The 16,545-nt window shown below is 49.6% G+C and overlaps 2 protein-coding genes across 5 annotated transcripts in view; one reads left to right on the plus strand and one right to left on the minus strand.

The window, feature by feature from the left end:
* LOC140492350 (uncharacterized) overlaps positions 1-4,561 on the plus strand; it is a 28,291-nt gene extending 23,730 nt beyond the window's left edge. For both annotated transcript variants that reach the window (XM_072591270.1, XM_072591271.1), the window contains exons 3-4: positions 424-573; positions 2,956-4,561. In XM_072591270.1, coding sequence (XP_072447371.1) covers positions 424-573; positions 2,956-3,438 — 633 coding nt within the window. In that variant the 3' untranslated portion in view covers positions 3,439-4,561. The remainder of the gene's footprint in view (positions 1-423; positions 574-2,955) is intronic.
* Positions 4,562-7,723: 3,162 nt separating this feature from the next.
* The window catches only part of LOC140492493 (vigilin-like), a 115,938-nt gene continuing 107,116 nt past the window's right edge, over positions 7,724-16,545 (minus strand). For all 3 annotated transcript variants that reach the window (XM_072591383.1, XM_072591382.1, XM_072591384.1), the window contains 2 exons: positions 13,716-13,847; positions 7,724-12,312 (listed from right to left, as the gene is read on the minus strand). In XM_072591383.1, the coding sequence (XP_072447484.1) occupies positions 12,220-12,312; positions 13,716-13,847 (225 nt within the window). In that variant the 3' untranslated portion in view covers positions 7,724-12,219. The remainder of the gene's footprint in view (positions 12,313-13,715; positions 13,848-16,545) is intronic.

A 16,545-nucleotide genomic window follows, 5' to 3' on the forward strand; every position in this document is an offset into this window, starting at 1 on the left:
AGCCCCGATACCCTTCACTATGTCATAAACTCCTCCAACCCCTACACTCCTTTCATACCTCTGTCACCTCCTCTTTCCCCGACACCCTCCAAGATGTCTGCACTCCACTCTCCATGCCAGCCTCTCGGGCAGCTTCCGACATCTATCATTTTGCCATCAGGTGGCAGTGTCTTCAGTTGCCTAGGCCTCAGGCTCTGGAATTCGCTCATAAAGCTGCTCACATCCCTCTTTGACCAAGTCCTTAATATCCCCCGTCATGCAGCTCAGGGTCAGAGTTGGGTTGACTTTACGTGTCTTTGAAAAATGCCTTGGGATGATTCACTGTGTTCAAGGTGCCGTATAAATGCAGGATGCTGGCTGTGAGAAAGCAGAGGCTATATCTCTGGTGAAGAAGCTTCTAAGAGTTTCTTTTGACTTCACCAGGGTACCTATGTCTTCAGCTGCCCCTACTGTGGGCAGAGATGGGCTTGGCAAGATCTACGCAGACTGGAACTCTTCCATGAGAGCGATCAGAAGCTCTTTGAGGAGAAGATCTCTCGACTGACCGAGAGTGACACCAGATATTACAAAGAGGTACAAATTGAAAGCCAAACTCTGTAAGAATTTAGTGAGATTTGGGAAGATTTGTAGCTCAGGTTGAAGTTCTGGATGTAGGTTTGCTCGCTGAGCTGGAAGGTTCATTTTCAGATGTTTCGTCACCACACTAGGTAACATCCTCAGTGAGCCTCTGGATGAAGCACTGGTGGTGTAGCCTGCTTTCTAATTATACCATAGGAAATGATGTCACCACAGGAAATGACACCACCAACCCTAGGAAACTCAAACATAATAGAAAGCAGGCCATTAAACCAGTGCTTTGTCCAGATGCTCACTGAAGATGTTACCTAGTATGGTGACAAAACGTCTGAAAATGAACCTTACAGCTCAGCGAACAAACCTACATCGGTAAGGATTTGTCACGTCTTGCCATGTCTCAATCAATCCAAGGGTGAAGGCAGGTAGTCGTGATCGGAGCTGATTCAGACAGGTCCAGGCCTTTGGATTCGTAGGAAGTTACAATAAAAAGAACTGAAAGGCGAGATTTGGGATCAAATGTTTCCGTCTTGTACTCACCAGGACAAATCACAAGAATACCAAATTTCCAACAGTCACAACAATTTAGACTTCAGGTGAAAAGGGTGCCGATGGTTCAGGAAGTTGACTCTGATTTGATATCGCCGAGGAGAAAGCAATGGAGAACTCTGGGTAACTCAGAAAAGGTGCAGGGATTGAAAATGTTTAGTTTGTTTGCAGAGGTCACCTGTGCCTGAATTGCCACCACCAACTGTGAACTCAGTTGATTGATCTCAAAATTTGTGTGGTTTCTTTGGGGAAATTGGGGTGGGGTTTCTGGCACATTCCGGATTGTTCAGCGAGCGGCTGCCCAACTGTAAAATCACACAACATCCTGGTTGTTGGTTAGTTCATATAGCAACGGACGCTCAGCGGGACGTGCTGTTTGATCCGAACAGCGAGAGGTTGCAACATGCGCTCCTTTGCAGCACACGACTGGGCCATTCGGCCCAACTGGTGTTTCTGTTCCACACCCAGCTCCTCTTGACAAAGCCGTGCTGACTTAGCCCCATTACAACAATCTCACAGGCTCTAAAATCCCTCAAACAACCAAGGTTAGTTTAATTGGTCTATAACTTCCTGTCTCCCTCCCTCCCTCCATTCTTCAACAAGGGTGTGACATGGGCCATTTTCCAGACTCATGGACCCTCCCTGACTCCAGGGATTTCTGAAAGTTCACCACCAATGTCTCCACAATCTCCTCAGCTATCTCCTTCAGTCCATCTGATCTGGGTGATTTATCCACCTTTTGGCTTCCCCAGCACCATCTCCTTGGTGATGGCTGCTACACGCGGCTCTGCCGCCTGACTCTTGAAGTTCTGGTTAGCTGTTGGCGTCTCCCAGACTGATGCAAAGTATCTATTCAGTTCCTCTATTTCTTTGTTCTCCATGACTGACATCCCCAGCTTCATTTTCCACTCTCTTGCCTCTCTGTTACCTTTTAGATAATCTAAACAAATCTTCTTTTATGTTACTAACTAGCTTGGCTTCACATTTCATCATGTTCCCCTTATTGTTTTTTTTAAGTTATCCTCGGCTGGTTTTTAAAGGCTTCCCCACTAATCTCTTCATCACATTGTAAAGGTCCAATGAAAAAGCATACAATGTGGAAGCAGGCCATTCAGCCCAATGTGTCCATACTGACTCTCTGAAGAGCATTCCACCCAGATTCACTCCCTATCCCTTTAGCCCTGTATTTCCCATGTCTAACCCATCTAGCCTGCACAGTTCCAGACACTATGGGGTAGTTAAGCATGGCCAAACCACACTAACCTGCACAGCTTTGGACTCTGGGTGATTTTGGTACAGTTGGCCAATTTTGCTTGTGTCCTGATGAAGGGCTTTTGCCTGAAACGTTGATTCTCCTGCTCCTCGGATGCTGCCTGACCTGCTGTGCTTTTCCAGCACCACTCTAATCTAGACTCTGATCTCCAGCATCTGCAGTCCTCACTTTGGCCCAATGTTTGTTTTTGGGCTATCATGGGTTGGCAGGGTTGCAGATCTGTTCCCACGGTGGCGGGGGGGGGGTTGGAACCCAGGCAGACACAGGGAGAATGTGCAGACTCCGCACAGGCAGTCGCCCAAGGCTGGAATCGAACCCAGGTCCCTGGCACTGGGAGGTGGCAGTGCTGAGCCACCATGCCCCCCACAGTGTGTGGGTTGGGAAAGTACAGGGTTACAGGGACAGGGCGGGATGCTCTTCAGAGGCTCAGTGCAGACTCGATGGGCCAAATAGCCTCTTCCTGCACTGTAGAGATTCAATGATATCAATTGCAGGCGCACTGTTGCGGGGGGGTGAAGGAGGAAGGTCACTAACGGTGCTGCTGTTGCCCTTGTTGCCAGTGTCCGAGGTGCAAACGCGTAGTGCAGAGGATGGACCTAGAGGAGCTTTTTGTGGAATGCCCAGCCTGCCCAGGGAATATGGGAAAGCCCTATCGCTTCTGCTGGGACTGCCTGAAGAGAAGGAACAGGCGTCTGGCACAAGGAGAGGCTTGCAAGAACAAGGACTGCAGCTTGGTGGCGCTGCTGCAGTCATGCCCCACCATCAGTGACCCGCTTTTGACTGTCCATGGCTGCCCTTCCGTCCGGGCGTGTCCCATCTGCAGTGTCCTGGTCTCCCACGGAGGGGGTTGCAAGTACGTCCATTGCAGGAGCTGTGGCCACTCCTTCTGCTACCGGTGCTTGGAGAAACGCACCATCTGCCACGCTGCCAAACCCGAGTGGTACCACCTGGCTCGCTGCGCCAAGCCCAGGGCGCCCAGGCAGATGTTTCTAACCAAACAGTCAACTCCAGCCAATGCCAAGCAGCTCAAACCCCACCAGTGACGCTCCGTAGCAGCAGCGCGCACCATCCACAAGACCCCCCTGCAGCAACTCACCAAAATTCCCCTAACAGCACCTTCCAAACCCACGACCACTGCTACTTAGAAGGGCAACAGATACACGGGAGCACCACCCACCTGCAAGTCCCCCAACCCCAGAACACTCGCCATTGTTTTGATTCCACGCCTTTAAGAGATGCATTTTACCCCTTTTCTCCTGTAGAGAGTTTTGTTCACAGCGATGTCTGCTCCTGGAAGGCAGTTTGTAAATAGCTTTGGGTTTCCCGCTTCAAGGTAACTCTCCCTCTCCTTGATGTGTTGCAGACTGTAGCTCAGACCCCAGCTCATCAACTCTGAGCCAGAGTTCTTCAAGCAAGCCACACTCGGTACAGGTGTGGTCACTATGAAACCACAATGGGCTCCAGTAGCTCCTACACCCTGGAGGCACAACACATCACCTGGCCATCCATTTCTATTTTGTTTGTCTAGTGTGGCTTTAAGAGGTGTGTTTTGTCCTGGTTTCTTTTAGAGAGAGATTGGGAGAGAAGTACCGAGCAGTCTATGAGAAGATAAAACCCAAAGTCTCCCAGGTTGTTTTTTTAAAAAGTTGAAACAATAGAAGCAGCCTGACTGGGTGTGGTCATGCTCTCTCAATTCCGGGATTTTCGGATTAGCTGGGGTCTCAGCAGGGTTGGAAGGCAGCGAGTCTTTCCTCTCTCACTTAGACTTGTCTTTTGATATTCTTCCCCTGGGTTTTTTTTTGCAGAGTAAGACAAAAGAATCATGGGTGGGTAAGCTCAAGCTCAGAGAGATCCAGAAGGATTTTGCTTTTGGCTATTTTTTCTGTTAGTTTGCAATTGTAGCAGACAGCTACAGTTCTTTGTGCTGCTATATTGAAGACTTAGCTTTCCTCTCCGAAATCAGAAGGAACAGACTGTTTCTTCATACTGGACTGGAGAGAGACAGCAAGTGAAAATAATAACTGTCTTGCCGCTTTGCATTTTTGCCAAAGGGTGTGCTTGCTGCCTAAATTGGAAAAGTTGATGATTAGTGGTTAAATAATACTGTAATGGGATCTCGGGGGTGGAGGAGAGGGGCCGCAGAGATTGTGGGTTCTCTAATGCTGATGGTGGTGGTTTCGGAGATGGCAGGCTATTGGTGGGGGGGGGGGGGTGTGGTACAGGCTGAGGGGTGACCTTATACAGGTTTATAAAATCATGAGGGGCATGGATAGGGTAAATAATCTCTTCCCTGGGGTCGGGGACTCCAGAACTAGAGGGCATAGCTTTAGGGTGAGAGGGGAAAGATATAAAAGAGATGTAAGGGGCAACTTTTTCACACAGAGGGTGGTACGTGTATGGAATGAGCTGCCAGAGGATGTGGTGGAGGCTGGTACAATTGCAACATTTAAGAGGCATCTGGATGAGTAAATAAATAGGAAGAGTTTGGAGGGATATGGGCCGTGCACTGGCAGGTGGGACTAGATTGGGTTGGGATATCTGGTCGGCATGGACGGGTTGGACCGAAGGGCCTGTTTCTGCGCTGTCCATCTCTAAGACTCTAAATACATTATCTAGTTAAACATCTCAATAAAGTTTGGTTTACATTTTAATTGCATTGTAAGAATAACGTGTTAAAAAGAGTGGAGTGCTGGAAAAGCTCAGCCAGTCAGGCAGCATCCGAGGAGCAGGAGAGTTGACGTTTCGAGTATAAACTCTTCATCAGGAATGTTGGGGGGTGGGTGGCCCAAGGGGGCTAAGAATGGAAGGGGGGGGAGGGGGTGGGACTGGTGAGGGGGGAAGGTAGCTGGGAATGTGATAGTCCTCGGATGCTGCCTGACCGGCTGTGCTTTTCCAGCACCGCACTTTTTTGACTCTGATCTCCAGTCCTCACTTTCTCCGAAGAATAAAGTGCGTTTTGATTAAATGTTAGCAGCGGACTCATGAAATCATATCTCTAACACGGCACCTCACACTTGCTTTCCAAATAACAGTTAAGGCCTAGGCTATCTCCATAATCTATCTCTTTAACAGATTTTGGAGGGAAGTCTCTAAAACCTGGAACAGCATCGTCCTTCCTTCAGTGCTAAAACCCTGAATGGCATCCTTAATGACATCATGGGTGTCCCTGCACCATATGTACTGCAGCGGTTCAACATCACCTTCTGAAGGGGCAATTAAGGATGGTTCAGCACATCCCATGAAATAATTTTTTAAAAAATCCAACCAACATGGAACAGACATAAATTACAATTAGTAATTTATCAGAGAGCTGTGGGACTGTTCATTGAATTGCTAACGTTCATGATGATTGACAGTTAACTACCAAGCTTAACTCAAGAAGGTTGGCACTGGTTGGTCAGAGCACCGCTTTGAGAACTACACCTGCCTTGTTGAGTTGAAAAGTGTGTGTGCACGTATCCTCTCCGTCTGCATCTTGCCTTCCGCCTTTAATGGGCGTTCTTGCAAATTGTCCTGATGAGCACGACGTGAAAAGTTTTCACAAAACGTGTCGGATTTTAGCGACACTGAAGATTAAGTGTCCGCAATGCTGGAAATCCGAAATAAAAACGAAGCAAAAAAACTCCGGAATGAAAATCAGGCGGGATGTCAAAAAACACAGCCAATGTTTCCGGTTGAGATGTACATCTGTCAGAATCGAGAGAGGTGTTTTGAAGCCAGTGCTAGGAGGGAGGGGACAGGAGGAATGAGATGGTGTGTGTTAGGTGGAAGGCCAGTGGAGATTAAATAATAAAAACCTTCATCCTGCAAAAGGCAAAGATGACGGTAACAGACAGAGAAAAGATTTCATCCAAATGCAGTGTAACTGGCAACATAAAACAGAGTAATTGTTCCAAATGACAAAATGGCCAATAATCAAGGCTCCCTACATATTCAGACACGGCAAGGGTTGCCTCAACATGTCTCACGATGTGTCCCAACAAATATCAGGTCAGAGGCCAGGAATCCTGCAGTGAGTAACTCGTCTCCTGACTCCTGAAGCCTGTCCACCATCTTCAAGGCACAACTCAGGAGTGTGAGGGAATACTCCCCACTTGCCCTGGGTGGGGGCAGCTCCAACAACACTCCAGAAGCTCAACACCATCCAGGACAAAGCAGCTCCCCACTTGATTGGCACCACATCCACAAACATTCACTCCCTCCACCACCGACACTCAGTCGCAGCAGTGTGTACCGTCTACAAGATGCACTGCAGAAAGTTACCAAAAGGCCCCAGAGAGCAACCTTCCAAACCCTAGAAGGACGAGGGCAGCAGGTACATGGGAACACCACCCCCTGCAAATTCAAGCCCCTCCCCATCCTGACTTGGAAATATATCAGCCATTCCTTCAGTGTCACTGGGTCAGAATCCTGGGACTCCCTCTCATGGTGGGAGCACACCTGTATAAAATAGACTATGGTGGGTCAAGGCATTGGCTATATCAAGGGGCAATTAGGGATGGCCAACTAGTATTGGTCTGGCTGGTGACACCCATGTCCCAAGAATTAATAAAGGAAAATCCAATTGCCAGGCTGAGGGGAGGGGGCAGTGACAGGGCAAGGGGAGGGGAAAGAGGGAGGGAGTGAAGGAGGGGGCAGTGCCAGAGGGAGGGGCAGATGAGACAGCAGCAGTGCCAGCAGGAGGGGGCAATGCTGGGGCAGGGGAAGTGGAGAAGGGGGCAGTGCCGGGGGAGGGGATGGGAGAGGGCATTGCTGGTGAGGGGAGGTGGAGGAGGCAGTACCGGGGGAGGGAATGGGTGGGGACATTGCCGGGGGAGGGGAGGTGGAGAAGGAGGCAGTGCCAGGGGAGGGGAGGTGGAGAAGGGAGCATTGCTGAGGGAGGGGAGGTGGAGAAGGGGGCAGTGCCGTGGGAGGGGATGGGAGGGGGCAAAGGGGTCATTGTTGGGGGATGGAAGGTGACTGGGGCATTGCCAGGGGGAGGGGAGGTGGGGCATTGCTGGGTGAGGGGAGGGGCAGTCCCAGGGGAGGGAATGGGAGGAGGCATTGCTGGGGGAGGGGAGGAGGGGCATTACTGGGGGAGGGGAGGTGGAGAAGGGGGCAGTGCCAGGGGAGGGGAGGGGAAGGGGCAGTGCCAGGGGGAGGCGAGGGGGAGGGGGGGCAGTGCAAGGGGGAGGAGGGGGCAGTGCCGGGGAGGGGAAGGGGAGGAGGGGGCAGTGCCAGGGGATGGGGAGGGGGTAGTGCCAGTGGGATGTTGCACCCGGCAGGTACAATAACTGAAAGCTGAGCCAGATGACACAAACTGAGGTTGAATAACACGCAGACCCTCGATTCTCTCATCCCATTTTATTTGGAATTATAAAAGTCCAGTGTCACCATGTGACCTATACATTTGCATATTCTTCAATCATTTTTAAGGCCAATGTGTTTTATCTCAATTTCCTCCTTGCACTGGTTTGGATTTTAACCTTCTCTCACACAGGACTGTTTCCAAGTCCGACTGGAAACCTCCACCTTGCTTTTTATGTGTCTTTTTAAAACTTAAATCAGAGAGTGCCTCGTTTCTTTCTTAAAATAATTTAAATCCAGCTTAAATTTAATATTAATTAAAAATTTTCTTTTTCTAAATAAAAAGGAGAATGGCATTTGGGTCTTGCTCATTCTAAAAGAACCAACTTCAGCCACTTCTTATACAAACAGAAATGCGCAATAAAATCTGTATCTTTTAGTGGGACGGGGCGAGGGAGAGAAGGAAGGGGAAAGGACAGAGAGTGAAGGAGGGAGGGAAGGAAAGAAACACATAGGGAGGGGAAAGAGAGAGACTGAAGGGGATAGGGAGAGGGAAGGAGAGAGAGAAAGGCGGAAGGAGAGAGAAGCAGAAAGAGAGAGAGAGGAGGAAGGACAGAGGAGGGAAGGAGAGAGTGTGACGGAAGGAGGGGGGGAGGGATGGAGAGAGAGGGGGAAATGTGAGAGTAGCTGAACATGACAGAGGGGTTAGGAGAGAGAGGGAGAAAAGAGGGGGAAATGAGTGAGAGAGGGGGGGAAAGGAGAGCGAGGGGGAACGGGGAGGCAGGGGAGCAAGGAAAGAGAGAGGAATGGAAGGGAAGAGAGAGGGATGGAAGGAGAGGGGAAAGAGAGAGCGGGAAAGGAAAGAAAGGGGTAAGGAGAGACGGGAAAGGAGAGAGAGAAAGAGAGGGGGGGAATGGGGAGAGAAACTGGAAAGGAGATGGAGGGGGCAAAAGGAAGAGGATGAAGAGTGGAGAGAGAAAGTAGACAGATAAGGAGAGAGAGAGAAACAGAGGGATAGAAGGAGAGAGAAAGGATGGTCTGACAGACAAAAGGATGGCAAAAATCTGGGAGAAGGAAAGGAGAGGAGGTGAGATGTGCAAAGGGTAAAGGAAAGAGAGGAGTGAAAAGAAGAGAAAGAAAAGTGAGGGACGTGAGGGAGGGAAGGCTGGCAAATTCCTGCATAACCTGCAACAGTGCCAGTCTACTGGCTAGAAAGAATTGAGAGGGACCACAATTGTAGCCCTTTGGGATCATCACATTGCTTCAGAGCAACGCTTCCCCTCTGAATGACAACAGTGTGTGGTCCCACACCGAGGGGAGATCGCGGTGGTCAGGGCTGGGAAGGGAAGGGGTTTGAGAATTGTGTCTGGACTCAATCCCACCCTTACACAGCCCAGACATCTCTTCACAGTCAGGCTCAAATACTCCTTCGACATTGCTCAACTGCTGTGCTTGCAAAGAGCTTCACATTCTGAAGGGACCGAAAGGGGTCTGGAACAAACACACACACAGGACAACAACTCTGGATGGAGGCGAGATTCTCAATGGTGTGGGCAGTGGTCTGGGAGACGGAGGGATGGAGCTGTGAGGCAGTAAGGAGGGCGAGGGACTAAAGGAGGGAGATTCACTCGGATCACAGTGTGATGCTGCAGCCTCCATACTCAATGAGAATTCTCCAGAAGCCCTTTTCAGGGCACATTCTTGGCTATGTATTTACACACACATACGGAGATACACACACACACACACACACACTCTCTCTCGCACACAATCGCGCAGAGATGCAGTAACCCTGCCAGCTCTGCACACGAGAGAAATCTGACAGTGATGTTGCATGCAAAACAAAACAAGAGATCGGTTTCTCTTTCTGTGCATTTAAACAGAAAATGTAAATACTGTCGGAAAGCTGGTCACAGATCAACTAACATTAGCTCACAAGATGCGAGGCTTTGACAAATTTTGAGCCTGTTGCAGAGGGGTAATGGGAGACCTCTCTGTGGTGATTCAGCTCTGTACTGTCCCCTTTACTGTGACAGCAGCAACCAGCAGGATGTGGTCACACAGACCCGGCCAAGTCTGTGATGTCACCAAGGGATAATAGATGCACACGGTGTAGGAATTGGGCGGCGAGAGGGAATTGAGATGGGCCTGACCCAACAAGAGGCCTGGAGTGGACAGAAAGAGACAGACGGGGGCAGGGGGGGGGGGGGGGAGAGAGGTGGACAGAGAGAGAGACACACACACACACAAAGAGAGGAAGACAAATACAGAAAGACAGTGAGACTGGGTGAAAGGAATGGATAAGATGAGAGAGAGAAAGAATGAGAGACAGAGTGAAAGAGAGAGACAGCGATGAGGGAGGCAGGTTGAGAGAGACAGAGAGACACGGTGTGTGTGTGTGTGAGAGAGAGAGAGACAGGGTGAGAGAGAGCAAGCAAGTGAGGCAGTGTGAGACACAGAGAGATAGAGTGAGGGAGGCAGGGCGTGTGAGAGAGAGAGAGAGAGACGGGGTGTGTAAGAGAGAGAGAGAGACAGGGTGAGAGAGAGAGAGAGAGAGACACGGTGAGAGACATCGAGAGAGGCAGGGTGTGTGTCTGAGTGAGAGAGAGAGAGAGGGTGTGTGTGTGATAGAGAGAGAGAGAGAGACGAACAGACAGACAGACAAAAGACAGTGAAGTATAGAAAAAGGATGAACCTAAGCTGTTGTCACAGTCTTTTTCTAAGACAGGTCTCCCCAGGCTGAACTCCTCCGAGTCACTCTCCCCTCTGGGAAAATTCAATTTCATCCTTTAAAAAAATAAACTCACCCTCAACGTTAGGATTGGGTTGGAATTACTAATCATTATTTTAGTGCAACAACATTCAACCACGGCAGCTCAGTCCGGGAATCTCCTTTCCAGATGGCAGCTTCGAGTGTGGAGCAGTGGGGTGGGGGGGGGGGTGAGGTGGGGGGGGCTTGTCATTAATTGGCAGCATGGTGTGGGAAATATCACAACCAATAGCCGGGGAGTGGAGAGAAAAGGTGTGTGGCTTGCTGCTGGCAACTCGGGAGACAGACATTAACCTCTCAGCTGCTCGAGGTGTATTACCCGCGATGTGCTGTAGGTCTGACGTTCAGGCCAGAGGTTCAGTTAAAGCCCCGGCCAGCTCTCTCATTGCAGAGTGGGTGGATTCTGCTCATGTCCAGCTCACGGATATTCACACCCACTCCCACCCTCCGGCTAACATCGCACTCCTGCCAACTCCATCCCCCTCCCTCCCCTCCCCTGTCATGACTGTCTCTTGGCTTAAAGTATTTTTCTTTATGAAGACTAAATACTAAGGTTGATGGGTCCTTTTTGAGAGAGAGAGAGAGAGAGAGAGAGAGAGAGAGAGAGAAAGAATGAGAGAGAGAAAGAATGAGAGTTAGCATGAGAAAGATTGATGGGGTGCAGGAATGACAGAGAGAAAGAAAGAGAGAAAGAAAGAGAGAAAGAAATTAGACAGCGAGATAGAGACAAGAATGAGAGACCGAAAGAATGAGAGAGAGAAAGAATGAGATAGAATTAGAGTGAGATAGAGACAAGAATCAGAGAGAGAAAGAACGAGAGAGAGAGAGAGAATGAGATGGAATTAGAGTGAGATAGAGACAAGAACGAGAGAGAAAGAATGAGAGTGAGTGAAAAAATGAGAGTGAGAGACAAACAATGAGAGATTGAGTGAGAGAAAGAATGAGAGAAAGTCAAAAAATGAGAGAAAGAGAGAGGGAAAGAGAAAGAAAGAATGAGAGAGAGGGAAAGAATGAGAGCGTGAGATAGAGGCAAAGAATGAGAGAAAGAATGAGAGAGAGAAAAAGAATGACAGAAAGAAAGATGCAAAGTAAGAGAGAAAGAGAGACAAAGAACAAGAGAAAGACAGAGAGAGATAGAGAGAAGGAACAAGTCCTCCCACTGCCTCAGAGGTATCCAGGTGAGTGAGCAGTCTCGATAAGGCAGGCTTCATGAAACTGACTGACCCTGCAGGGCCGAAGGAGAACAGGCCGGTAAAAGCCGCGATTCGAATGGTACCAGACAGCAGGCATGCAAGCCTGATGGGAGTGGGGTGTAAGGGAGGAGGGTCAGCTTCTGAGCTCGCCGAGAGACCCCGATTCTCCGAGAACCCATCCTGAAGCAGGTTGGCCAACATCTCACTCAGTACAAGCAGCATCACGGTGGGGAACCAGTCAGCCCATGCTGGGGCGGTAAGTTCCCAGATCCTGTCATGTGCAGCTCTGAAGAGAAATCTACTGAGGACTGGGAGAGTGAAGGTGGGGGCAGGGGGAAGGGGGCTGTTGTAAACTAAGTGAAATATGGCTTTCTGCCTTTCTTTCTCGAAACAGATGGTACACAGGACAGTGGTACAGCAGCTTAATACCTCTGGACATTTCAATTTTTTTATATAGAAAACTGTGACAAGTCAAAGCTTCAGAAAAAGAACACTGAGATTCACAAAAAAAAATCTTTTTTTTTCCTCTAACTGGACAAGAAGCTTTTCTCAAAAGTTACCGACTGCTCAAGGCCCTAGAATTTCTTCGGGCCCCAGGCGGACGCCTGTCTGGGGGTGACCACAGTTCCAAACATGGGGAAATCCTCTGCGCTGCTCACGTCTGGGGCCTGCAGGGAGACAGTGCCAAGTCAGACAGTCAGATTTCAGCCCCTTCAGCCCGACGCCTCTCCAGAGTCAGCGTATCTGTTTCAGATACCTTACAGGCTCCTTAATGGGGGATGCGGGCCTCACTCACGCCCTCCCTAATCGCCCCTTGAATGAAGGGGTTTCCCATGTCCCAGGGCAGTGACAGTCGGCCACGTCTGGGCCTGGGTCTGGAGTCTCACGTTGGGCCAGATCAGGTGAGGATTTCCTTCCCTAGAGGACATGAAGGCAACAGCTGGCACCTTCCCCTCGAATGGTCACCATTCCTGAGACTAGCTTGTGATTACGCGGCACTGTGACTCAGCAGTTAGTGCTGCAGCCTCACAGTGCCAGGGCCCAGATTCAATAGATTCCACCCTCGGGTAACTGTGAAGTTTGTATGTTCTTCCCATGTCTGCGTGGGTTTCCTCCGGGTTCTCCGGTTTCCTCCCACAGTCTAAAGATGTGCAGGTTAGGGTGAACTGGCTGTGGCAAAGGTCCCATAGTGTCCAGGGATGCATAGGTTGGGTGGGTTAGACACGGGAACTTGTCCCATAAGATGCGTAGGTTAGGTGCATTAGCTGTGGGAAATTGTCCCATAGTGTCTAAGGATGTGCAGGTTAGGGGGGTTAGTCAAGGGAAATTGTCCTACAGTGTCCAGGGACGTGCAGGTTAGATGGGTTGGCTATGGGAAATTGTCTCACAGTGTCCAGGGATGCGCAGGTTAGGGTGGATTAGCTGTGGGAAATTGTCCTGTACTGTCCAGGGACATGCAAGTTAGGGTGGATTAGCTGTGGGAAATTGTCCCGTACTGTCCAGGGACATGCAGGTTAGGGTGGATCAGCTGTGGGAAATTGTCCCATCGTGTCCATGGGCACGCAGGTTAGGGCGGATTAGCTGTGGGAAATTGTCCCATAGCATCCAGGGATGCACAGGTTAGGTGTGTTAGCTGTGGGAAATTATCCCATGGTGTCCAGGGACGCGCAGGTTCAGTGGATTCACTGCGGGAAATTGTCCCATACTGTCCAGGGATGTGCAGGTTAGGTGGGTTAGCTGTGGGAAATTGTCCCATAGCATCCAGGGATGCAGGCTAGGTAGTTTGGCCATGGGAAATGCAGGGTTACAGGAACAGGGTGGGTTCAGGTGGGATGCTCTTTGGAGGGTCGGTGATGACTCGATGGGCCGAATGACCCGCTTCCACACTGTAAGGTTTCTGCGATTCCAGATAGATTCGCTGAGTTTAATTTCTTACACCTATGGATTCCTAGCTCCGCTGCACCAGCGTCTCCCCACAGACGAGGGAGAGTTTGGGAAGTTCGTGTGGTGCCTGTCTGCCCCACCAGCCCCACTCCGGCAACTCCGAGCCCGGACAATTCCCAGTGCTCACCTTGTTGCCGGGGGCGTTCCATGGAGCGTCTCTCACCACAAAGCCTCTCGTCGAGCCTCGGGGCTCTTCCTCCAACCGGGACGGGGGCTTCATGTACGCCGCCATTGTCTCCGACTCCACGATCGCCATCATCTACACAGCAGAGAGAGAGAGAGAGAGAGAGAGAGAGAGGCCGAAAAGGGAACTGTGTTCAGAGGCACTGAGGAGAGACCTTTAGCAATTCTTTCATGGCTTCAGGGCGCATCGCTGGCAAGGCCCGTCTCCAGTCAGCCTTGAACTCAGCCATTTCAGGAGGTGGTCAAGAGTGAACCACATCACCGTGGGGTCACAAGTAGACCACACCGGGTAAGGTGGGCAGATCTCCTTCCCGATTGGCGGGCCAGTCGTCACCATTCCATTGAGACCAACTTTTGTGCAACTCCAGTTTTGTTTCCTGAACTTGAATGTCGTGGTGGGGTTTGAGAGCATCTGCCCAGACTAAGAGGAAATGATTGCACAAGGGGGACGAGAAAGAGGGGGGGAGGTCCTTTTGATAGTACCCTCTTCCACCTGAGGATGCCTCCGAGGTGCATCACAGCCAATGGAAAGCTTTCAAAATGCAGGATATGGGGAACTCTCCGCTAACCGCGATATGGTTGACATCTCAGTGCCCTCTGGGAAATTAGGGATGGGCAGGAAATGCTGGACTGGCCAGACATCCACATCCCGTGAATGAATTAAATTACAAATGGAAGTACCGAGGGGAGGTAACTCCTTTTTCTCTCAGAAGGCAATGAGAATTATTCTCCCCAGAGAGCACTGGACGCTGAGTCATTCATGGCATTCATGGTTAGTGGAGGGGGGGGGGGGGGGGGGGGGGGAGGGGGGAAGACGAGGGTGGTGGGGCAGAGCGGAATAGCAGAGAGTTGAGGCCAAATTCAGATCAGCCAAATTCTGGTGGAGCGACGGGGCAGATTCAAAGGAACTGCTCCTGCTGCTGGTTCCCGTAGCAGTCCGGGGCAAGGTGGGTAAAAATGGACTGAAAGTTCAGATCGGTCAGAGCATAACCTGGGACTCGGCAACGGTTTTTAGCTGAATCATCGTTTCAGTAAAAACTGCCGAAAATAGAAACCGTCAACAGCTGAAGACAACATAATCGGCATTTACGAACCAAATACAGAAAACGTTTTGATTATCCAGCACCCATGGGAGTGTGTAGTTGATCAGACAGCTTGGATAATCAAGAGGTCGACATAATTAACATAAAAACAATGTAATCCAGGAGATATACACGTCACTGTTATACTAAAATTATAACGTATCATTGCCTAAAATAAACCTCACTGGCTGACAGCCTTCTCACTCTCACCCTCAACTGACTACTCGGAGATTGCAATATTTGAAGAGAAATTGAGTCATCTGTTGATATTTTGTGTGGCCGTTCGATTGATCAAATAAATTTACATTGAGCTAAGTAAATTATAAAAGGATAATGACTGGACAGAATAATACGGTCAACTCCACGGTATTTGAGGTGTATAATTTTTTCCCATTTATTGAGAGTGACAGTTCATAAGGTGCCGGTTAAAAGGAAGTTTGCTGTACTTGCCAAATTATCACCAATAAATAACAAACAAGATACTTGGGTCTGAATTCATTAAAACAAAATTAAATTAGACCTAATCCCGAGTGATCACATTTCCACTATAATGTCATCAGTGAGTCATAGAATCCCTCCAGAGTGGAAACAGGCCATTTGACCCATCAACTCCACACCGACCCTCCAAAGAGCAGCCCACCTCCCTAGCCTATCCCTGTAACCCTGCATTTTTCCCACGGCTAACCCACCTAGCCTGAACATCCCTGGGCACCATGAGCAATTTAGCATGGCCAGTCCACCTATCCTGCACATCTATGGACTGGTGGAGGGAAGTGGAGGGAAACCCACGCAGACACGGGAAGAATGTGCAAACTCCACACAGACAGTTCCCCGAGGCTGGAATTGATCCTGGGTCGCTGGTGCTGAGAGGTAGCAGTGCTAACCACTGAGTCACCCTTAATAAAATCATCATTAAAACAAATGTCAATGCAAAATGTGCGGAGTTTTGTTAGTTTCTGCTCGTCATTGCACTTACACCGCAGAGTGTAAGTGGTGTCTCTGTGTCTGAGCGAAGGTGTGTACAACTGCCCTTGAGAAACGGACAAGACTGGTTGCTTGGTTATTTCAAACAGCTACTGAGACTTTAGGTCAGGGCTCACCCATAGGCCAGGCTGGATAGAGGTGGCAGATTTCCAAAAGCTGGGATTATTTTTAATCAACCTGTTGGAACACATTATGACATATTGCCAGAGCGTGAGCATGCCTGTGCCTGCTACCCCTAGTTCAAGTCCCACCTGTCTTGGAGTTACACCCAGATCAACCTGCCTTCTATCCCAAAGACTGGGACATTATTACTGCACTGGTACAATCCTTTTTGTAACAACAATGATCGCAGTCACAATTACTGAGACATTATTAATTCCCGGTTTATTTAATGTGAATTCCTCAGCTTCTGCAGTAGGATTGGAACTCTCACCTTTGGGTCACCAAACCAGATCTTGGGATGACAAGTCTCATAATATAGCTACTATGCACACACACAGACACACATACAGATACTCAGGCACACACCCCCTCACACACACACATACAGATACTCAGGCACACACCCCCTCACACACACACACAGACACACACACAGATACTCAGGCACACACCTCCTCACACACACACACATACAGATACTCAGGCACACACCCCCTCACACACACACACAGACACACACACATACAGATACTCAGCCACACACCC

This window comes from Chiloscyllium punctatum, chromosome 21, assembly GCF_047496795.1.
Source record: "Chiloscyllium punctatum isolate Juve2018m chromosome 21, sChiPun1.3, whole genome shotgun sequence".
NCBI lineage: Eukaryota > Metazoa > Chordata > Chondrichthyes > Orectolobiformes > Hemiscylliidae > Chiloscyllium > Chiloscyllium punctatum.